Source organism: Myxine glutinosa, chromosome 4 (genome assembly GCF_964187855.1).
Source record: "Myxine glutinosa chromosome 4, kmMyxGlut1.1, whole genome shotgun sequence".
Taxonomy (NCBI): domain Eukaryota; kingdom Metazoa; phylum Chordata; class Myxini; order Myxiniformes; family Myxinidae; genus Myxine; species Myxine glutinosa.
In genome coordinates, this window is record NC_136264.1 from 161,728,733 (window position 1) to 161,753,856 (window position 25,124).

General features: G+C 43.7%; 1 protein-coding gene across 4 annotated transcripts in view; it reads right to left on the reverse strand.

Annotated features, from left to right (window-relative positions):
- Positions 1-205: 205 nt before the first annotated feature.
- USP46 (ubiquitin specific peptidase 46) overlaps positions 206-25,124 on the reverse strand; it is an 85,498-nt gene continuing 60,579 nt past the window's right edge. For all 4 annotated transcript variants that reach the window (XM_068113941.2, XM_068113943.2, XM_068113942.2 and 1 more), the window contains exons 5-9: positions 23,636-23,712; positions 21,053-21,136; positions 16,259-16,456; positions 5,642-5,720; positions 206-5,018 (exon numbers count right to left, since the gene is read on the reverse strand). In XM_068113941.2, coding sequence (XP_067970042.1) covers positions 4,917-5,018; positions 5,642-5,720; positions 16,259-16,456; positions 21,053-21,136; positions 23,636-23,712 — 540 coding nt within the window. In that variant the 3' untranslated portion in view covers positions 206-4,916. The remainder of the gene's footprint in view (positions 5,019-5,641; positions 5,721-16,258; positions 16,457-21,052; positions 21,137-23,635; positions 23,713-25,124) is intronic.

Below are 25,124 nucleotides of genomic sequence, written 5' to 3' on the forward strand. Positions count from 1 at the left end.
TCTATTTTGTCGCACAACCCTGCTGTTGGCGTGCTTCCTTTTGTTTTATTATGTTCTCATCCATTCCATGTTCTCGCTCCCGCACGAGCTTCGACTTTGTATTAAAAAACAAATGAAAGGTACTTTTCCAACAAAGGTCACTCAGACGCGCTTCCATCAACATTTACGCATTCTCGAATGCAAAGCACACACGCAAAACTGTGCATAGGACGTTTGCCGATTTTATTGAAAAAAGTGCATTTCTTTTTATAATTTACAATATTTGTATACTTCTAAATACCATTTAATCCCAAATCAATCCCCTTTTAAAACAAACAATCAAAAGGTATAAAATTTATTCGGTAAGAGGTCACGTCCGCCAAATTCATCACGCAAGCGCGAAGCATCTTGGACAGAAACATCCTCAACGTAGCTGAGACGCATCCACACCGCCTGGATGTACGTGCAGGCCAACCCTCAGAAAAGACACACAAAGGGACAAATATCGGCTTAGGGGGCACAAGCTGCACTCTCCACCTCTCGGATCTCAAGACGGGGATTTGCGTGAATGCAAGAATGCACTTCAGAAAAGCGCACAAGCGGCCAGATGTTGCTGTTGCGACAAATGGCAAGACTGGAGCAATGTTGTCAAACACCGGCAACCGGAGCAGGCTACGCTGCGATGTTAACCAACCTCCTACACGGGGAAAGCAACGACTCAAAGCACTGCAATCAAAAACATGCCAGATACTTCCAGCGGATTCGAAATAGAACAAAGAACTTACTATTCACAATGAAATATAAAAAAATTAAGGGAAAAACAAAACAAAACCTTTTTGCTTTTCACACGTTCAACAGTTTGGTCCCCCCCCCCCTTGCAAATGCCGTTCTGAAAACCTGACGATACCCTCGAGATTATTTTCAGTCCTTGAAGCCCAAGGTGAAACCGCTATAGGACGTGTACAAGAGATGCACAAACTCTGTGGGTCTGAAAAACACAGCTCAACTGATCAATCAATATTTAAAAAGATTCCAAAAACCCGAGGTGCCAATAAAGGTGCCACCTCTTCCCCTACGCAAATGTTTTTGTCACACCTCAGAATTCTTCAAAACTCGAGGAGGTAACCACCAATAGGATGTAATATCGAACTGGAAATCCAATGGGAATGCTTTTTCTTGTACTTGCATGGTCTATGTTATGGAAAGTCTCGCAAACACCAAATGGTGCGTGATCGCCTAATCAGCTACAAGTGTCCCAGTAAGTAATCTAATAGCATGCACAACACCCAGTGATCAAATATGTATCCGTGCTCGTAATAATAAGCCAACACTAGACCTGGTGGTGTAATAGTTAGAGCGTCCACTCCGAGTCTGGGAGATTGGGAGTGCAGAGTCATATTAAAGATTTAAAAAAAGGGTACGTGCTGCTTCCTTGCTCAATGCTCAGCATTTCAAAGGTTAAGAGCACGTACAATCCCCATAGGTTGGCATCCATTGGGAGGAGGAAATTCCTCCTTAGGAAATGCCCTGCTGAGTGGGATGAGAAAGGCAGCACCATTGTTGTGGTGTCACTGGTACCCAGAGTGCCTCAGGAAGTGACAGCACTTCCTCAAAGCTTAGTGGTCATGTTTGTCTTGTCTGACAGTCCTGTATTTTGTGTTGTGTCCGTGTGTGTGCGGGAGAGGGGGGATTCTGGTGGAGGGGCAGTTCCACTGTGGCCTTAGATCCTATTTGAAAGAAGAAGACATTTCAACGAAGCTCTGCTCGAAATTTCCAAGTGAATGCATAGGCCTATTATATACGAATATTTTGTCTACCATTCTCCAAGATGCGACAACGTGCTCTGTTTCCTTAAGCTTCAACTGCCATCTCCTCCTTTCCACACCTGGCAAAGCCCTTGCAAGATCAAGACCCCACAGGAACATTGATAGCACACAGGTACAGCTGTGAACGACGTGGACTCGGCTACTAAAAGGGCAGCGCCTGTTGCGTCGCATAATCCCTTATTTTGCTGGCCTTTGAATAAAATTTGGCTCAAAGTTTGTTTTTCGACAGATCATGCAGCTCGATTCTGAATCGATTCCTACCATGAATGAACAAGCTATTTTCTATAGCAGTTACAGGAACAATACGTAGGCATCTCGTTCCGTTATCAGATGGATGCAATCTTGTACGTAGTCATCATATGCAAGAAACTCCACATTTGCAGAAACAAGCAGTTCCTGGTTCGGATCATAATGCATCCACCACTTCCTTTGGCTTATGCGTTGCTTCTAGTAAAACAAGAAATTCTAAAATCAGTATCATAGAAGTGGATTCTTCATAAGCATCTAGGGATTTTTTTAAAGTTCGTGTCAGGAGAATTACCATGTCTGTACACGATAGTCAGGGAAAAAAAACAGCCGACTCAATAACGACCTTCACGGAAGAGAAAATCGTCTGATCTTTTACGTGACGCCAATCCACATCTGTGGTCGACTCTTGGTTTCAGGGCAAATAGGGATGGGCACGAATGTAGTGCTGCCCAAAACCCCTCAAAATGGAGAGAGATGTGTCAAAACAACGGTGAGCTCCATCCAATTCAGACGTACAGGTGAACTGGTTTGGCAAGCTACAGTCGCAAAGGTTTACGTTTTGGACATCAGCGGCATGTTGAACTCCGACAGTCACATTTCACCTGCAGCGTTCTCCGAAAATAAGGCCACACATGAATATCATCAATGCTGTTTCTGATAAGTCCTTGCTTAATAAAAAAAAAATAGGAGGTTTCATAAGTTAAACAACACCTTTTCAAGAGTTCTGACAAGGTGACCAAAAAAAACAAGCGTTACGCCTAGGTCCCCCGTCGGTGAAGTGATGCGAGTTGACAAAGTGGAAGACGCAAGGCGGCCATCTTGGATTTTGACGTGGTGACCCAATTTTCTATAGCGTTCTCCCTTATGCATAGATACACCCACACACCAGATTAGAAGTTGGTACTTCGCTTATTTTTCAAGATATTCCGCTCAAGGGTCAGACATACATGGCGGCGGCCATCTTGGATTTTGACGTGGCGACCCAATGTTCAATAGCGTTCTTCCTTATGCCTGGATACATCCACAGACCAGATTAGAAGTTGGTACTTCGCTTATTTTTCAAGATATTCCACTCAAGGGTCAGACATACATGGCGGCGGCCATCTTGGATTTTGACGTGGGTTGCATCCACACACCAAATTAGAATTCGGTGCTTCGCTTACGCATGCACGCACGCACGGACGCACACACGGACGGAGGGGGAAACCATAGTCCCCCTATCGCTCCGCGGTGCGACGGGGGACAAAAAATCCACTTGGTCAAATAGTGCTTGAACATGTAAGATACATGTATGTGATCAAGGGGGTTCGTGCATGTTAGGCAAAGCTAGGCTATTGGATTACTTCCTAGATCAATCGCATCAGGAATTTGAACAATGCAATTCACATTTATATGGAACCAAGAAACGAGGATCTATGAGTATAAGGAAAAGCATTCAAACTCATTGGAAAATTTGATGTTGGAACACAAGTCAATGCTTACTTCCGAATTCCCGACAGGATTGGTTTTTTGCCTCATTGGTCGACAGCCAATTCCCTTTACCACTAATAAAGGGATGTTATTTCCTCCCCCATCGAGAGCACAATTGAGGGAGAGCAGCTCAAGGTGGTGGGGCCTATGCAAAATTTCTGGAAAATCTGAACGTCACCACCGCATCGACGATCTACGAATCCCAATTATTCGCCAGAAACTCCAGGGATATCGAGAACACATTGTTAAAAGAAAGGTTTATAAAGGCGTTTTCAGGCACAGGAATAAACATCCACAATTCTCGCAAACATACACAACGGCTTGCATACGTCAGACATCAGTATATTCACACGCTTTCCTTTTCTCCTCAAATGCAATGTGCGAGGAACCTTGTACGCAGCATTTTATAGACTTTTCCCTCCAACACGAATCGTTTTTCCCTCGGACATGATTTTCTCTTCTAACATGATTGGTTGGTAAAAGGTAAATTGGTAAAAGGTAAATTACCACCTGACAACATATTAGCCATTAGAATTGGAGAATACAGTAGCAGTGGGGACTATCAAAGGTGAAATGATGAGGCCGGAGTATAAATAAACAAGCAAAGGACTGCACCGGTGGCAGGTGCGTCTCCAAGAGAGGTTTTTTGCAGTTCGACAAATTAAAGGAAGGCAATGCAAAAGCCACCTCGGCTCAACCTTCCTGCCATTAACAAGTAAACTATGAGGGGTATCACAGGGAACATGTGTTACCTGATGGGCACCTTTTCAACACAAGGTAGGAAATGACGGTCGGCACGATAGATATTCTCCACATTGTCATCGTGGCAATTTGCAAATACGGAACACGGTTTGGACGAAGAGCCGTTTTTAACAACTGGGCCCGCTTTTTCTTCTTAAAGGAAAGACCGGCCTCACACGAGACCACCTTGCCCTGAAGACCAAAGTGGCTGAAAAATAGGGATATAAACCCTCCCCGCAACCCCCTCCCCCCAAAAAAACCCCTCAAAACAACAACAATAATGACAACACAACAACAGACTGTTAGCAGTTATCATTTTCTTCATTTGTACTTGGCTCCGTGCGGGATCTGTTGTTCTGTATTAACCGCCCTTTAGAAGGGCTTTTTAAACTGCCATTGTTAGTGGCTCGAGCTGCGCAACTCAAACTTGCCAATGCTCCCGAATCGTAAAAACGAAAATACCCCAAAAACTGGAAAATGGGATAAATGTAATAAACGGGGAGACTAAAGGAGCAGGCAGCTTGTAGTCTCGACTGAAGAACATCTTCATTGTGCAACACCCTGCAAAAGCCATTCATGGACACATGGAAGAACGTGTTTATCGACCTTTCTGAGGGATTCGCATGACGATACTTTTTGCTGCGACACTTCTCACTCCCTGGACTGGTAAAAGAGGATGTAGCCAGACTCAGAGTTCTTTGAGACATCCGTTGTCAGGCCATAGAACTCTTCAATAGCTTGAGGGTCTATTTTCTGTCAACAAAGAGGATGAGAGAAAAAGGAAGGAAAATAACTTGTGGCAAAAGAGAATGAAAGGCTAAAATGATCAGCAATAAAGTTCAGCAATGGGGTCGAGAAAAGTTACAGCAACACAAGGAGACATTCGACCACAGAGACATCTGCCATATTGTATGAACTGACAAAATGTATCGCTCCAAGGTGTCAACATTTTGCAGGGAGTTTTGCATTTGGACAAAGCGATGAAAGCAACGCTGTTACGGAATTGTGGATGTGCATGAAAAATCCAAGAAGTACAGTGTGCATGCTCTGCGATGCAGGCAGGAAGTGATGAATGATGTGCGATGCAGGCAGAAAGTGATGAATGATGCGAAGGCGATGTTATAGTTTAGGTTTGTATTGTACACTGTGAGGAAGACTAAATGAGATTTAAAGATCGAAAAGGCTCAAGGAGAACATGGCAGCCTCCTTGTTTCCTTGCCTGCTGTTCGGTGGTTAAACGAGGCCTGCATATGCTGCAAGTTCAGAGTAGATAACACCAGCCGAGCGAAAGTGCATTTTCATGTTAGAGGGTGTGGGTGCATGAAAAAACATATAATTGTGCTGTCATGACGTGCACACATCTCAAAGGTACTCACCTCAACAATGTCATCGTCAAACAGGAGCCAAAACCCATGGCTTTTCACTATTGTGATGTAATGCCCTCTGTTGGGACCACTGTGTGTTTGGAGGAAAATGGGGGAGGGTGTTAGTGAAGGGAAAGAGGGAACAAAAATAGGTTAAATAACCTTTCAGCAAAATTAACTACGGTAAGTAATAAGTGCCTTGATATCTCGAAGAATCTAAAAATGCAAACCCGTCAGTGAATGAATGAATAAATGATCGTTTTAAGGCCATTTTCCCCGCTAGAGCAGGGGTTAGCCTTGCGGGCCCCATGACAATCATGGTTCCCTGTTTGAGGCAATGTTTTTTTATGGCCGGATGCCCTTCCTGGCACCAACCCTTAGTCGCCTCTTACGATGCGCGCAGGGATACGGTGTACCTATTCTAAACCGGGGTACACACCGGGATACACCCGTCGGGGCGCATCCATTTTCTACTCAAACGAAACTTTTTTTTTGGTATTTTTTTTTTTGTATACAGGATCGAGACTCATGTAAAAGCTAACATTAATCACAAAAAAACATAAACAGACACATAAAACATACAATAAAGGGAGCGGGAGACAAGATGGAGAGAGAGAGAGGGAAGCATACAAGTACAACAGTAGAGAACAGGGACATCGGGAGATCTGTGGGAGGGAGAAGGTTTGGGGAGGGGGCAGGAGAAGGGGGTTAGGGGGGGGGGGGGGGATTCGAGGTATAAAACAAATGGACACTGCTAGAACTTCCAGGAAAGAAGTCGGTATTTCAAAAAAGTGGATCTGGGGTGAATTAACAGGGGTAGAAAAGATCAAGGTTTTGGATGGGGTAAGATAACAGATGGTGGTGAACAGCGGTTTTAAAGACCTGGAGGGAGGAGTGGGATTGAAGAGAGTGAGGGAGTTTGTTCCAGAGGTGGGAGAAAAGAGGAATGAAAGCGTGAAGGTGAGCAGAGAGTCTTGATTTTGGCAATTTCACCAGTTCAAGAGGATTGCTGGCAGATCTTGTGCGCCCTGTGGGAATATTTGGCGGACACAGCACAGACAAAACTGGTGTAGCTAGGCCAGAGAGGAGTCGGTAGAAGACAGAAAGACCACCAACCTGCCTGCGGTGAGTGAGTGAGTGAGTGAAAGGCCCTCGGAGTTAGCTTCATCGCGGGAGATTCCAATGATTCTGAAAGCTTTGGTTTCAACAGCGTGAAGCCGAGCTAGGTGTGAGGCAGGAGCACCAGCCCAGAGGGGAGAGCAGTATTCCACTGAGCTGTGGATGAAAGCCTTGTATGTGGTGAGGAGCTCAGGTGTGCAAAGGAAGGACTTCGCACGACGGAGGATGCCCAGTCGGCGACTGGCTTTGGAGGCCAGCTTGGAAATGTGGTTTTCCCAGGAAAGGCCATGGCAGATAGTGAAACCCAAAAGCTTGAACGACAGAACTTCTTCAAGAGGATTATTCAGACAGTAGATGGGAGGGTTGTCCAGTCGGTCTTTTCGGAGAGACACAGTAAGAGTGTGAGATTCGTCAGGATAGAAAGACATGTTCCACTTCTTTGACCAGTCTGTGATTTTGTCCAGGTCTGCAGAGAGTAAGGAGGCTGCTGCCTGCCGATCTGAGGGATGAGGTATGGAGCGGCAGAGAGTGGATTCATCAGCAAAGAGATAGAGAGGATTTTCCAGAGAGTTGGAGAGATCATTGATGAAGACCAGAAAAAGCACAGGGCCCAGAACACTGCCTTGGGGAACTCCAGCCTGAACAGGAAGAGGAGATGAGAGAAATCCATTCAGAGCCACATGTTAACTGCGACCGGTGAGGAAGTCCACAAGCCATGCGTGGAGGGATCCATGCATACCATAAGAGGAGAGTTTGGTGAGCAGGGCAGGGTGCCAGACCGTATCGAAGGCACGCGATATGTCAAGGGAGACAGCAGAAGCAGCATGTCCAGAGTAGAATGACCTCGTCTGAATCCAAAAGACGAAAACAGCAGCTAAAAAATAAATAAATACATTTTATTAATTAGTGTTACTCCATATCCTCACACTAAAGGTTTGTTGGAAATTTGATGACAAAAGTTCAAATGGTAAAAATGTTATGGTCTGGACACATGGGCACAAAAACGATTGCAAAACCCCGTCTCATGCTGCGCGGTTGACAGGCTCGTAAATGTAAGATAAATTAATAAATTTAATGTAATGACAGAGAAAAGGAGACGTTGCCTTTTCACCACAGGGTGAGCTGAATAATTCCAGCAAGAGCATAACATACAGAATATACCAAAAACGTTTTTTATTTATTAGTGTTGTCTTGTGTTTATGTCTGACAGACTCCGACGCGACCGTTAAAGCAAAATCTGATACTATTTAAACAAAACCAAGAAGCTTTTTATTGTGTACAAAATCAAGGCTCATGGAAGAGCAAGGTGACAAAAGGGTTAAAAGGCAATGTACGAACAAGCGTTACGCCTAGGTCCCCCGTCGGTGAAGTGATGTGAGTTGACAAAGTGGAAGATGCAGAAAACATGCTATGATATGATATTTCGCTCACAAGGTTCAGACATACATGGAGGCGGCCATCTTGGATTTTGACGTGGCGACCCAATTTTCAATAGCGTTCTTCCTTATGCCTAGATACACCCACACACCAGATTAGAAGTTGGTACTTGGCTTATTTTTCAAGATATTCCGCTCACAAGGTTCAGACATACATGGCGGCGGCCATCTTGGATTTTGACGTGGCGACCCAATTTTCAATAGCATTCTTCCTTGTGCCTAGATACACCCAAACACCAGATTAGAAGTTGGTACTTTGCTTATTTTCCAAGATATTTCACTCACAAGGTTCAGACATATATATGGTGGCGGCCATCTTGGAGTTTGACGTGGCGACCCAATTTTAAACAGCCTTCTTGCTTGTGGCTAGATACACCCACACACCAGATTAGAAGTTGGTACTTCGCTTATTTTTCAAGGGACACACACACACACACACACACACACACACACACACACACACACACACACACACACACACACACACACACACACACACACACACACACACACACACACACACACACGTCTTTTGGGTGGTGTATAAGAACATCACATAACACCTATCTCTCCCAGGAAAACCAATGTTACTCTTTTCGTTACAGAATACAAAATGATGTTTTTAAAATCAAAGATTTCAACTGATCTTCTTTAAGGTGTACGTGAACCTTTACTTCCGGATAATAATGTTGAATGAAATAAGAACGAAGAAATATATGTCGGCATCATTGTTGACGTTTTTGTGCCGACTGTCATCTAAAGTAAAAGTAACATATCTTAACGGAAAAGAAAAAGGGAATTTTTAATATATGCCGACATTTTCCCAGTCTGTTATTTCAGGTAGTGTATGATACATCGTGGCGCGATTTTTTAAATATATATCTTTGCATTTTCCCATGTGTGCGTGAATGTTTTCAATTATTGCTGACACCGAGTCTAAAACCATCGATACAAATGAAATCAGATGGTGAGTTAGATTGGAGATAAAGTCGTGAGAGAGACTCGATGGCCTTTGAGAATTCATTTCGTTCTATAAACGGAAACTTTCATCGGATTTTATTCCCGCTTTTTTTCCACAGAGTCTAAAACTATGTTAGCGACTGTGAAAAATGAAACGAGATATCGAATTAGAGTTGAAATAAAACTGAGAGAGAGCAAGACAGCACGGGCCAAACTAAACAGGCCTCAAAGCTAGGCGAGTTAATAAAATGGTGGATATTTGTTTATGAAGCCTCTCCCAGAATGGGTGGAGCTTCTCTCTAAACGGAGTAGGCCACACCCCCGGACAGACACAGACAGAATCACCGACGGCAAATATAATATACAGTCACGTGAAAAAGTAAGTACACCCCATGTAAAGTTTTGACTATTTCAACATACAGCTATTTGATCTTCATTTCAACAATATTGATAGATAAAGTTGATATAATATAACAAATATCATGAAACATTTACATTTTGTAGTCCATTGTATAATTTAAATAAACATAAATGCAAATTTCACATGTAGCTGGGTGGCTTAGCTAAAAAATTCGGATCGATTGTGCCTTTTCCCTTAAAAGCATGAAACTTGGCACATGGCTAGAATACCCGAAAAGAAAGATTTTTAGTCCAGGGGGCATCCCCAATTTCACCCCATATGGCGGCCATCTTGAAATCCAAGATGGCCATCATACAAGACCTATTTTGATGAATATCTCCATAATTTTTCTGTCATGAAAATCAATCTTTCCCTCCATCTCTGTCCAAGGATGGGAAGCTTCGACCTGGTACAAAGAGCGACCTTTTGGACTGCTTAGAGGAACTTTCACCATCAAGCACACAGATGCCAGAGGTGACATGTGTCATACTTGACGGGGCAGTAATTGTTCAAAAGCTAAAGCCCGATGTTGGCACAGTCAAAACATTTGGCGAATATGCCGAAAAGGTCTTCATCCCATTTGTTTTCTCACAGTACAAATCTGCAACCCGACTTGATCTGGTGTGGGACCGTTACCTACCCGACAGCCTTAAGAGCATGACCCGTGAAAAGCGTGGCAAGGGGGTTCGCCGACGAGTAGATACCTCAGTTGCAATTCCTGGACAGTGGCAGAACTTTCTTCGAGTTGATGAAAACAAGCGTGAACTCTTCAGCTTCCTTTCCAATGAAACAATTAAATCATTTGAAGACCAGTGCAAGGAGCTAGTTGTCACACTTGATACAGAGGTTCTTACTGCTCCACCACGCATTGATCTAGAATCACTCTCCCCGTGCACTCAGGAAGAGGCAGATGGTCGGATGTTCCTACATGCTGCTGATGCAACACAGAGAGGGCATAGTAAGGTCCTCATACAAACTGTGGACACAGATGTTGTCGTGCTTGCAGTTACAGCATCCCATAAGCTTTCAGTGATGATATGGTTACAATTTGGGACAGGCAAGAACATGCGATTTATCTCTGCACATGATATAGCCACAGCTCTTGGCCCTGAGAAATCTAAAGCCCTCCCCATGTTTCATGAACTAACAGGGTGTGACACTTCTTCAGCGTTTAATGGGCGTGGAAAGGTAACTGCATGGAATGTGTGGGAATCATTCCCTGAGCTCACAGAGGTACTAGCAGAAATTTGCCACCAGAGCACAGAGATAACTGAAACCTGCATGAACGTCATTGAGAGATTTGTTATTCTGTTGTATGATCGCACAAGTACTGCTACTGACATTACCATTGTACGAAAGAAACTGTTTGCAAAGAAGGACAGACCTGTGGAATCAATTCCACCAACACATGATGCCCTTGTGCAGCACGTAAAGCGGGCAGTATACCAAGGCGCACTATGCTGGGGACAAGCATTGCATGTTAAGCCTGATCTACCAAGCCCCACTGAATGGGGTTGGCAAAAAACGTCTGCTGGCCAGTTCAAACCAATATGGACAACACTTCCAGAGGCTGCAAAGATCTGCAATGAACTTGTTAAGTGTGGGTGCAAAAAAGGATGTACTGGTCGTTGCCGGTGTAAGAAAGCTGCACTTCCCTCTGCGCATGTGATGGAGAATGCAGCAAAGACTAGAAAAACCACAAGATGGCACAGTTACAGTCTGCGATGTCATAGACACTTTTAATCACTGAAGAATGCCAACCTGTTAAGAGTATTTATATGCATTCCCAGTATGCATGATACTATGCAAAATTAATATTTTCATATGACTGCTTAATATTTTATGTTACCATCAGTGGCGTGGCTAGGGTTTACGGCGCCCGGGGCAAGGATACAGAATGGCGCCCCTTCCCAAACCCCTAAAATAATTGCGGTCGGAAGGTGCAAAAAGTTGCACAAATATCACTAATTTAGGTCTAGTTATAATGAAGTTGACTTCCGGTCTAGGAACGGTCTTTTGGTCTTGGAACGGTCTTTCAAATGACTATACATGTTTAAATTTTGACTTTCACCGCCTGGAAGAGCACATGCAAAGTCGATATAGCGGGCGATGAAGTGGGCGATTCGGCGCTCCCTATAAGGCGTTGCCCAGGGCACGTGCCCCCCTTGCCCCCCGTAGCCACGCCACTGGTTACCATTGAATTCCTAGACCCTAAAATACAGGAACGGGAACTTTAACCAGTTCGATATACTAGTATGTTGTAGTTTTGGAGATATTCAGCCAAACAGGCCCCGTATGGCGGCCATCTTGGATTTCAAGATACGTTTGAACATTTTATGTTGCTATTGGATTCATAGACCGTAAATATGTAGGTATGGGTACTTCAACCATTTCGATATCTGTTCTAATTATGGAAATATCCATCAAAACAGGTCTTGTATGATGGCCATCTTGAATTTCAAGATGGCCGCCATATGGGGTGAAATTGGAGATGCCCCCTGGACTAAAAATCTTTCTTTTGGGGTATTCTAGCCATGTGCCAAGTTTCATGCTTTTAAGGGAAAAGGCACAATTCATCAGTTAAGCAGCCCCACTAATATGGAAAAAGTAAGTACACCCTTCCATTTATCACTACTTCAAATACCTAAAATTAGAATCAGGTGCACCAGCTCAGGTGCAAATGCTTAGAACATCGTCAGAGAGGATCTTGGAGGAACCAGTCTTATTTAAACCTCAGATATTTAGTTTGGTTTGCTCTTTGTTGTTGAAGTGTGCGGCGTCACCATGCCTAGATCAAAAGAGCTCTCTGCGGCCTTCAGAAAGAAGGTTATAGATGCCTACGAGTCTGGGAAGGGATTTAAAAAGATCTCCAAACAATTTGAAATCAATCATTTGACTGTCCGGAAGATCATCTACAAGTGGAGAAGATTCCAAACAACTGCCAACTTGTTCAGGCCAGGCCACTCCAGCAAGTTCAGCCCGACAGCAGACCGCAATATGCTGAAAGAAGTCTTTAAGAACCCCAGAATGTCATCACGGGACCTACAGGTAGCTCTTGCCACTGTTGATGTCAAAGTGCACGAGTCTACCATTAGAAAGAGGCTGCACACATTTAATCTACATGGGAGGTGTGCCAGGAGGAAGCCTTTGCTGTCCAGAAAGAACATCAGGGCAAGATTAAAGTTTGCCAATGACCACCTAGGCAAAGACCAGCACTTCTGGAACATTGTGCTCTGGACAGATGAGTCAAAGGTAGAGCTATTTGGCCACAGTACCAGAAGACATGTTTGGCGAAAACCAAAGACAGCATTTGACCACAATAACCTGATACCAACTGTAAAGCATGGTGGTGGAAATATTATGGTTTGGGGCAGCTTTGCTGCATCAGAACCAGGGCAGCTCACCATCATAGAATCCACTATGAATTCTTCATTGTACCAGAGGGTGCTTGAGGATAATGTGAGGCCATCTGTCAGAAAGTTGAAGCTCAAACGAAGGTGGACCTTGCAACATGACAATGACCCTAAACATACCAGTGAATCCACCAAGGAATGGCTGAAAAGAAAGAAATGGAGGGTTCTGGAATGGCCAAGTCAAAGCCCGGATCTAAATCCCATCGAGATGTTGTGGGGGGATTTGAAACGAGCTGTGCATGCAAGAAACCCCTCAAACATCACACAGCTGAAAGAATTCTGCATGGAGGAATTGAGCAAAAATTTCTCCCAGTCGATGTCAGAGACTGGTAGACAGTTATAAGAAACACCTACTTCAGGTTGTTTTTGCCAAAGGGGGCAATACCACCTATTCGAGCCAAGGGTGTACTTACTTTTTCCACATGCGAAATTTGCATTTATGTTTATTTAAATTATACAATGGACTACAAAATGTAAATGTTTCATGATATTTGTTATATTATATCACCTTTATCTATCAATATTGTTGAAATGAGGATCAAATAGCTGTATGTTGAAATATGTTGAAAAAGTCAAAACTTTACATGGGGTGTACTTACTTTTTCACGTGACTGTAGATATATAAATGTATATAAATGTATATAAGACTGTATATAAATGGGAAGCGAAGTAGATGATGGGGGAGAAGAAGAACAGCCAGCCAAGAGTTGCTTTGTTGGGTACCATTTGACATCGGCGTTTTGATATTTTGATTTGACTTTGGAATAAGTTCAGAGTTCACACACCTGCAAGTTTCAGATCGACCGAGTGAAGAACCTTACGGTTTTGTGTCATCTAACTCAGAGCTGTAAATTCCACGGAATCTAGGAGAGACATCTATCTATAATTCCAGTAATCTCTGTGTGTATGTGTGTGTGTATGTGTGTATGTGTGTGTGTCGTGTGTCTGTGACCGCTGTTTCTCGACAACCACGGGTCCGATATACTTGAAACTTGCCAGGTATATTGCTGGGGACCCGAGGATGTGCCTTTTCAAGGTTTCATATTAATCGGAGAAGTAGTTACCGAGCTATGGCGATTTATTTACCAAACTCCGCAAGCCGTTCGCTTTGGACCAAACCATTTCATGTAAATAGAGGGGGGGGGATTGTCACCGTACTCGCAAGCCGTTCGCTTTGGCTTTGCGAATGGACCAAACCATTTCATGTAAATAGAGGGGGGGGATTGTCACCGTACTCGCAAGCCGTTCGCTTTGGCTTTGCGAATGGACCAAACCATTTCATGTAAATAGAGGGGGGGGGGATATAATTTTAGATATATATATAGTACGGGCATGCCCTAGTCTATCTATAATTCCAGTAATCTCTGTGTGTATGTGTGTGTGTCGTTTGTCTGTGACCGCTGTTTCTCGACAACCACGGGTCCGATATACTTGAAACTTGCCAGGTATATTGCTGGGGACCCGAGGATGTGCCTTTTCAAGGTTTGAAATTAATCGGACAAGTGGTTCCCAAGGTATGGTCACCGTACTCGCAAGCCGTTCGCTTTGGCTTTGCGAATGGACCAAACCATTTCATGTAAATAGAGGGGGGGGTTCTACCGTACTCGCAAGCCGTTCGCTTTGGCTTTGCAAATGGACCAAACCATTTCATGTAAATAGAGGGGGGGGGGGGGGGTTCTGTGGTCGTTACTGCCACGTGGTTTCAAAGTTTTTTTTTGTTGTTGTTGTTTGCACGCATGTTTTTTTGCACCCACGTACGGGCACGCCCTAGTGTATAAAATGCGGGGACGCTAGCAATATTTGATTCAGCCACGAGTATTTCTGATTTTACAAGGAATGACTTGGAATGACACAGAATGACCAGTCTGCTGCTGGCCTTGGATATCAGTCAGCTTTGCTATGTGGTCAGCCCAGGAAAGTTCATGGCTAATGGTAAGGCCTAGAGATTCAACAGAAAGTCTTAACGGGGCTGACCCTGGAAACATATGTGAGTCAGTTTGACAAGAATCAAAAGGCTGGAAGTGTGGTCCGAGTATGAACCAGAGCTCAAGAGAGAGATGGGTCCCATATCCTCAGAGCACAGAGTGGCAGAGGCCCACATATGAGCATGAGGAGCTAATAATTGTGTGAGAATCCCTGGAGCGCGAAGCAAGTGCAACCATGCACGCAGGCACGTGCACACACACCTTTTGGCCCCATAATCTAATCTGTTCATATTTGCATATTATACATATATGTACCAAGTTTGATTTAGATCCCTTCAGCTGTTCTCAAGGTACCACGGTAACGAAAACCTATCATGGACGGCCGGATGGACAACCCGAAAACATAACGCCTCCGGTGAATTCGTCGGTGGAGGCATTAAAACACTGATTGAAATGATAGCCCCGAGACCCTGCCAAAAGCCCAACCTCCCCAAAAACAAACAAACAAGAAGACGACATGCAGAGCACGATACTTGCAAAATCCATCCCCCCCCACCCCCCTCCCCGGAAAAAAGGTTTGCAATTGATCCAGCAAATTGTCCATTTCATCAAGATCAAAATTGACGATCTTCATCAAAACTCGGGTCAATATGATGAAAAGTGGTTTTGATAAAAATTTATGATTTTGGACGTTTGATGTAGAGTTGACCTTTGACCTTAAAAATAGTTGGTTTCCCAATTTAGTGACTCAATGTGCAAATGCGGTTCAATTGTCAAGTCAATCGAATTTAAAATGGCGATTTTAGAAATTTGACAACCAGATGACCTTTGACCTCAAAATCAATAGGCTTCTCAATTGTGACAACCTCTACAACTTGATGAACTTTCGTGAAGATCGATTGAAAATTGTGACCTGTAGGTGACTGACATACAGACAGACAAAGACAGATAGACAGACTAACACACAAGACCAACCAATACACTTGAAAAATCTTCAATTTTGCAAGTAATAATGGATCAGATGCCCTCTACAAGAACCAACCCAATTTACCTCAGATTATCTTCTGATTTACTGCTGTTTTATAAGTTCTGGAGTATTCCATATGGTTAATGAGTTTTATAAGAAGGTGAATGAAACTAATGCCAATCAATTTTAGTACGCATTGTAAAAAAGAACAACCTCCAAACATTTCATGAATCCAATTTCATCATTCATTTAAAAATCATTGATGTCAAATCTAATCGAACCTGAATACACAGGAGTCATATCTCATGACACAATTGTCAATGGCAATGATTAGTCGTTAATTAAAAGTATTTTGTAACTTAACTGGCGAAGAAACAACACACCAAGTTATGGAGGCAACTGAGCTCACCTGCCGCAGTGTACAACAACCGCGACAAGGTCGTACATCCGGTCGGGATTGGTGGCATCACCAGACGTGTTGAAGAGGCGCAGCTCCAGTGGGAACACAACGCGGTACGACAGCTTGGTGTAACGGTGCAATTGTTCCATGTACTTGAAGCGCTTCAGGTGGAGGGCGAGGATCATTGGCAACTTCTTTACACGCATCCTACAAGAGATACGCACGATTACATCGATTCCACAACATGACACGAGAGATTCACAGACGATATTGTATTCTGTTAGGCGGACATCTTTGAGGGGTTGCAAAATGAAAATCGACACAAGAATATAAACAACGGAAGCAATGCTACTGCAATTTATTGGCTGCCAGTGTTTCTGTTCTTCAGATAGAACATGCAAACACGTGTGCAAATGCAGGCCGACAGACAGACAAACAAACAAGCACACACACCAGCTAGCATTCATTCCTCAAGCAAACAAAAAAGGCACCACCAATCAATAATTCCATCCAGTACTACTTCACCGATTCTGGACCAAACACGATAGAGCAGACCAATTTCAATTCCAGCTGAAGGAAACAGTGGTTAGGATTTGCATTCTCAGCTTCCAGAGACTAAGCTCATCTGAGAAATACCGTGCCACGATTGGATTGTCAGTTATAAAACTAGAGCGACACTCTTCGACGTCACGACGTCGACCGAAATGCCTCCGCCCACATTATTACATCATTATACATACTTGTACCAAAAGTTTGATTTAAATCCATTCAGCTGTTCTCAAGTATCACATTGTTACCTGACATAAGGCCAAAAAATATATATTGGTGGTCTCTGGTCAGACCAAAGTTCCAGAATTGATGCGGCGATGCGGTTTTTTTTTTTGGTTTTTTTTTGAAAAGCATGGATTGCACATATAAAGGTGTTGTTTTTTGTGTCCTCATGCCTTGCGGTCCTCCTCATCTGCCATGGCGCCATCCAGAGAAATTAAAGACAGCCAATGGGACTGGTAGGCCTTTTTGTAAATAATGAACACAAGCTTAATAAGTTATTTTAAAATGTATTTATTCTGAAAATCATTAAGTTCTTCAAGCATATTATAGACTGCCATTTCGTTCTCGAGATTGCCTCGCCGTACCGTCAAACATTCTAATGCGTCGATCGCGTCAACACTGCACATGTGCAAGTGGTCTGAATGACTTCAACACTGAAAAAACCGTACATGCGCAAATGACTATAACCACCTTTAGAGGCCATTTTTCCCCGCAAGCAGGGGTTGGCCTTTTTCGGGAAACGTGGTTGTTGTTGTTTTTTTTGGTCCCCTTTTTGAAGCAATGTTTTACGGCCGGATGCCCTTCCTGACGCCAACCCTTTTTGCCGCCTTTAACGACAAACAGGGAATTACCAGTGAACTGGTACTCAATTAGCCGACCTCGGAAGGATGACAGGCTGAGTCAACCCCCCTGGCGTTAATTCAGCGATCGACCGGGATTCGAACCCAGGATCCTAGGATCCTAAGCTGGCACCCTAGCCGCTAAGCCAACACCAGGGATATGAAATGAAATGACTATACCCGCTGCAAAGCTGTTCGTGCACGGGATGACACGATGCACGTGGTGACGTCATAACGTCATAACGGATCACATTTCTTCATTTATCTCCCAAAACACCAGTCGGATTTTGACGCCGTAAAGGTCTTCGTGTAGTGTGAATAAATACACAAATTTTAAGACCATTCCTGACTTTGTGGGCCTTGTGGTTGTAGAGATATCTTGGACGAACCGCGAGACGATGTTTATTTTCGAAAAAATGGATTCGTATTTACGCAGGACACGTATTTCAGAATCACGTGGTGACGTCACAGCGTAAACGGATCACATTTATTCATTTATCTGCCAAACCGCTGAATCGATTTTGACGCTGTATACGTCATCCTGTAGCCCGCAGCTCTCTAGGCCCTCTGGTTGCTTCACACGAACCCGACAAAGAACGTCTTCGTTTCAATAAATGACAATATCCAGCCGATTGAATTCATGACGGCACGGCACACAAAACTACTCATATCTTTGGAACGGCTAGTTGGATTTGGACAAACTAAACGTAGTTTTGTAGGGAAGAATCGTGCGCGATAGCCACGTCGATACCAATGGCAACCCTCACAGACCCTTTCCCGAGATAGCGCACTGGCCCGGCAACATGCATACATTATATGGCTCCTCACGCTCGAAATCACGTTTTCGGCGAGAACGTGACGTCACGGCTCACTAAATTTGAAAAAAAATAAAAATTGTTGACGCGCAGGGTCAAAATCGATGCGCGCGCTGACCAGAGACCGGAAATATATTTTTCTCGGCCTAACCTCTGACCTCACCAAAATCATAAAATCAACTCAATCCTCAACTTTGATGCTAAAATATAATTAATTCATCTTTAATAATAATAATAATAATTCATTTATTTTGTATAGCGCTTTTCCAGAAGCCCAAAGGCGCTTTGACAGAGTGGCAAACATAATGCATAACAATACATGAAAACAACAATTGCAAAAAGACAAGAATCAATAGGGAAATATTTCAAGCAAAAGGAGGGAGAAGGAGAAGTGATAGTCAGGGGTTAAATGCTGTAGGTTGAATGTTGAATGCAGTGTTGAACAGGTGGGTCTTTAGTGATGTTTTGAATGTGGTGAGTGAGGAGGAGTCTCTGATGGTGTGAGGTAGTGAATTCCAGAGGGTGGGAGCAGCGATGGAGAAGGCCCTGTCCCCCCAGGATCTGAATTTGGTCCGGATGGAGGGGGTCAGGAGGTTGGTACCAGCAGAGCGGAGGTTGCGGGTGGGAGTGTGTCTGGAGAGGAGGTCAGCCAGGTAGGATGGGGCCAGGTTATGGAGGGCTTTGTATGTCAAGAGGAGGATTTTGTACTGGATTCTCTGGGGGATGGGGAGCCAGTGAAGCTTGTAAAGGACGGGGGTGATGTGGTCACGGGTCCGGGAATGGGTGAGTAGACGGGCAGCACATAATATTTACATCATAATATACACTTATACCAAGTTTGGGCAAATCCCATCACTGGTTCACAAATTAGAACAGTAACAGGATTTTTAACGAACATGATCTTTGACCTCTTAACACAAAAATGTAATCAGTTCAATGTTTGCATCATTATACATACTCATACCAAATTTGATTTAATTCCCTTCAGCTGTCCTCAATTTATCACATTTTTACCTGACACGACCTTGTACCTTTGACCTCTTGATGCCATAATCCAATCAGTTCATCTTTGCATCATATATACTCAAACCAAGTTTGTTCAAAATCCCATCACTTTTTTTTTTTACAAGTACGCAGGTAGGCAGTAGGCAGGTTGAGAAGAGTGATAGAAATGAATGTAGAAGTAGAGGATGGGGAAGACCGAGAAAGACTTGGCTAAAGGTGGTCGAAGAAGAAATGTGGGCAAGGGGGTTAACAAGGGGAGATGCAGAAAATAGGGCAAAATGGAGAAGATTGTCATGGGGACCGCAAGGCTAGCCCCCGCTCCTGCAGGGAAAATGGCCTTAAAATGCCTGTTTTTGTATACAGCAGAAATACCGAGAGAAAGACCAACAACATAAAGACATGACAAATCCGGTTCGGAAACCTCAGCTTTAGTGAGGTGGAAATGAGCTAAGATTTTCACCAGCACGTGCAAAAAAAAACCAAGCCGGAAGTTGAATGCTAATGAAATGAATGTTAATCCAATTCATTGACATATGTGGGAAAATTATACGGCCAGACCAGGAATCGAACCCAGGGGTCCTCTGGTGAACTGTGTCAGTACGGGCCAAGTGATTAATTGGTCTGATAAGACCACAGGATGCGGCACGTAACGCTGGTTCGCTCAGCCAATTAATATTCGTTACGCAACCGCCAGCAAGGTTCCCCATTTGCTTCAATCAATCATGTCACAGGTATGGTAAACCGACCCTGGGCATGAAGATCAGGCGTGGCCGGATTGGATTCCAAAGCTGTACAACAAATAATCTCTTGCGAATGGAAAGACACTGTAGTTGACTCATTGTTTTCAGGTAACTTGTGATGGATACCAAAATGGTACTTCTGCCATCCCAAGACCCCCCTAACATGAAAAGGTAGTGGTGGTGGTGGTGGTGGTCGTGGTAGTAATCGCAATAACAGTAGATAATAGTAGTATACCCATACTCTTATAGAGTGTCTGGGTACTCAAGCTGTGAACCGTGCTGGCCAAAAAGAAATGCTGGACGGGTCACTCCATCACAGAGTTCTGTACGTTACAGCAGGAAATTTAAACGTAGCCAAGGTGCCAGCACGCAATGGTATGAACTTGCGAAAGGCGTCGTGACATATTCAGCCTTCACCAAAAAATGCCTGATACACAGGACACCAAGGTTAACAATGCACTGAATGACGGACCATTCACCAACGCAACACCCTGCCTATGGAGCACCAGGATGAGTTTATCAGGTCGGGAATCAAATACAGACTCGATACCTCAAGGGGGGAGAGAGGGTCAAAAGAGAAAAACATAACTACTTCGTAATAATGACTATGATTTCAATAAACACTACCTCCCATAAACTGCCCCATCTTTCTCTCCCATCTTATCATGCATACATAGTATGTCAGTAAATAACCCAGAATTGCTTTCCAGGCAATTATCTCATTGACAGCTCGCATGAAGGAGTTAAATTGGATAAATAAACATTAACTATTGTTTACTACTCGGGCTTGTATGGTTAGGCCTTTCACTTGTCAGCAGCCCCATCCCTGGAAAGGTTTGTGGGTGTGCACACCTTTTCTGGGCCTCCTGCTTGCTACAGCACTGCTCGCAGTAGTACTTGTATTCACTACAAAGCGTCTCGGTGTTACTGAAACCTCTGTGGGGAAGGACGACAGGTTGTAGAAAAGGTCAGGTTACCCAGCTTCAGGAATAAAAAATGGAACTGATCATTTGCACGTCGAGGACAATTCAAGATAGAAGAGCAAAACGATACATGTTTAATCAAATCCACATTTAACATTAAATGTAAGGGAACATACCTGCCCATGGAAAGAACATGAAATAATCATTAAAGAAAATCGCTAATAAAAAAAAAAAGTTTTTTTTTTTTTTTACTTCGACATTTTAAACAAGCTGAAACACACACAGCTTGTTCTTTTGGTGAAACTCGATTGGCAGGTAAATGGGACACGAGAGGTAAATGGGAACCGCAGAGAAAATGCGGTAAAACCGTGGATTTTGGATATTCAGGGAACGATATTCAAATCGGAAAACATGCAATGCTGCAATTCTTGTAACCGGAAGTGAACGTTCCTGTAAATTTGCATGCAAATCACGTCGCTCACAGAACTTGTGTACATGTCAACGCATGACCCATGTCAATACCCTCTATGAATTGGCCACACATGAGGTCCAAGTGAGTTTAGAAACGGCGAGGCATCATTAAACACGAAAAGAGATGGCTCATGCCATTGGAAAGGTTCGAGTTGGGGGTTGACTCAGTCTGCCATGCTTCCCAGTACAACGTTCATCACGTCATTTATACGGCATCGACAACGTACCATAGGACTGGACAGTTCACCGAACAACCTTGTTTAAATCACCCAAAGGAAAAACAATCCGTCAAAAGAATCGTTATCTTGTCACTTTTGCCAAAGGAACTCCATTTTAACAGCACGTTACAACAACAACAACAACAACAACAACAACGACCAGAAACATCTGCAAAGAGCAATCGGCCAATATAATTTCGACCCAGACAGTTCAGAAAAGGCGTTACGTCCGTGGAATGAGGTTCAGAAGACCAGACCACTGCTCCATCAACAGCAGCACACACAATGAGCGACAACACCACGCCTGGAGCGTGAACCGTCAGCACAGTTTGTTTTTCACCGAGGAGTCGAGATTGTGCCTCGACTTCAACAATTGACGTACACCAGCCGGGAAGTGGGGTGGTGAGCGATTTGCTAAATGTACTATTAGGCTGCATGATTAGGTTGGTGTGGGCTGCCCGATGTGATGGCCTAGCATTGAAAATGGCGAAACAACGGATCCTGCCACCATTTGGAAGAGTGCTATAATTGTTGCCAAATACAAGGATGAGATCATAATCCCCGTTATCGTCCATTTGGGCCAAAAGCGAGGTCCCAACTTCTTTATCGGTGTTCATCCACATGTTGTCAACGATGAACTTGGAGACCACGCAATAATTTGCATGGAATAACATGTATGACCTCCAAACAGATTGAGCATGCATGGGACATCCGGGGGAGGAATGTTTGTGGTTGCCAAGTCCACCCTTAGACTCTTGATCAAACTCAAGTGGCCCTGGTCGAATAATTCTGCCAAATCCCACAGCAAGAGCTCGATCATCCGATTTGGTTGATAACATGACATGCACATGATTGGATTGGGGTCAGTGATGGTTTCACACGTTAAAGCCATTTCTGCCAATGTAAACACATCTGGGATCATTTGTGGAGTGCCGTCGTTGCAATTTGTATGCTCATTACAGACAGCCATGTTGTTTTCACAAAACTTAACTTTGGCTACTAGTGACATCACGTTCGTTTATGGATTGTGCAGATCAATTCTGGTGAAACTCCCAAAATCCAGGATCACTGCTCACCTCCACTCATTCGTTCTTCTTTTTCCCCACCTGTGGAACAAACTTCCATGTTCTTTTCAATCACATTCTTCCATCCAAGTTTTCAAGACAGCAGTTGACCATAATCTCAGATCATCCCCTATCCAAAACCATGATCCTTTTTTACTCCCGTTAACCCTGACCCCACCTCCTTCCCCAATTTCCAGTTTTCCCTTCTGACTCCATCTCGTCCACCCCATGCGTCTTCTCGTACCCCACATTCCTCACCACATCCCTCATTTATCCAAGTCTCCCTCTATTTTGTCCTTCAACGCTGCTGTTTGTGTTTTCCCCCTCTCCCTCTCTACTGTTGCTTTTGTTCTGTTGCATCCTGATCCGTTCAGAATGTGAACACTTGGGTTTGAAAAACAATACAAGCCTCAAAATGTTGTTGCATTTCACAAAAATAGACGCAAATTTCCGGGTTGCTCCGTTGTCAGATTGTTCCGAAAATGGAACAGACTGATGTTGTCCTTGTACGTGTCTCACACTTTTCACCCTCCATGATTTTTCACTTTTACCATGGTAGAAACCATGGTGTTCCACAAAGTGTACCTTCTAACAGGTAACTTCCTCTCTCTGGCACATCTGAAGCTACATGAGCTCATTTACCCCCAAAGCAAGGCTTTGGTCAGAAATTTTAAAATAAATTAACTTGTGAGCCAAGTTTAGTTCAGACATTCCCGTTAACTTCAAAATGTGAGTATAAGCAATACTTAGCAGGCACACCTGAGGCAGTGAGTGATGGATGTGTTCTGTTCGACATCAACAGACAGATCCAAAAAGTCTTCATCTTTACTGCTGACCTGTGGAGTGCAAGTAGGAACTCAGTAGGAGGGTCAACAGAGGGAACAGGCCAGAAAGTTATCTCCAAAGAGCAGTTTGACAAGCTATGCGACGGTGAAAGTTGTATAACGGATCAAATCATAGACAAACAAGCACGTTAAAACCAGGGTCAAAGTACTGCTAAACTAAAGCTTCATTTTCCGATAAATGTTCCGATTGGTGTTCAAAATGATCTGGGCCCAGTCCTATTCCTCATCTTCATCAATGATCTACTTGACTGTGAAACATCCTCTATCTATTTGCTGATGGTCCTCTTCGTTCAGTCTATTTGATTTTGACTATTCATAAATTGTCGATTTGTGACCTACATTATTTCAATAGTGTTCTGTATTGTTGGGCCCTGTGCTTTTTCTGGTCTTCATCAATGATGTCTCTGACTCTGGAAAATCCTCTCTATCTCTTGGCTGATGACTCTACTCTCTGCAGACCTGGACAAAATCACAGACTGGTCAAACAAGTGGGACATGTCTTTCAATCCTGACAAATCTCACACTCTTACTATGTCTCTCCGAAAAGACCGACTGGACAACCCTCCCATCTACTTTCTGAACAATCTTCTCCAAGAAGTTCTGTCATTCAAGCTTTTGGTCTCACTATCTGCCATGATCTTTCCTGGGAAAACCACATTTCCAAGCTGGCTTCCAAAGCCAGTCGCCGACTGGGCATCCTCCGTCGTGCGAAGTCCTTCCTTGGCACACCTGAGCTCTTCAACACATACAAGGCTTTCATCTGCAACTCAATGGAATACTGCTCTCCCCTCTGGGCTGGTGCTCCTGCCTCACACCTAGCTCGACTTCACGCTGTTGAAACCAAAGCTTTCAGCTATCCTCATTAACCCCAACCCAATCCCTCCTTCAAAATTTCCAATTTTCCCTCCTTAGAGTTTCCTTCTGTATCCATCTTGTCCACCCCATGCATCCTCTCCTGCCCCTCATTCCTCCACACACCCATTGTTTGTCCAAGTCTGCCTCTATCTTGGCCTTCAACTCTGCTGTTGGCGTTTCCCCCACTCTCTCTATTGTTCATTTTGTCCTGATCTATGCAGTGTACGAGTACTAGCTCTTCCACGGACCTCGACTATGCCTTCAAAATATATCTATATTTAAAACATTAATTTAAATTCAAGTTGTTCCTCAATCATAAACTGTCGGTTGTTGACACACAGAGAAACAGAGAAAGTGAATCAATTGTTTAACCCCACTTTTCCCTTGGTGCGTGTTCGGCAAAAAAAAAAAAAGAAGGTATGTCCATTGGTTGTAGGATATATGCAGAGGGTCCACAGATTCCCATCTGCAGGTTTGTCTTCCAGATGGAAGATAGCTGCTCAATAGACTGCCTCGGCAAACAAAATGACAAAAAATGGAAAAGTTGA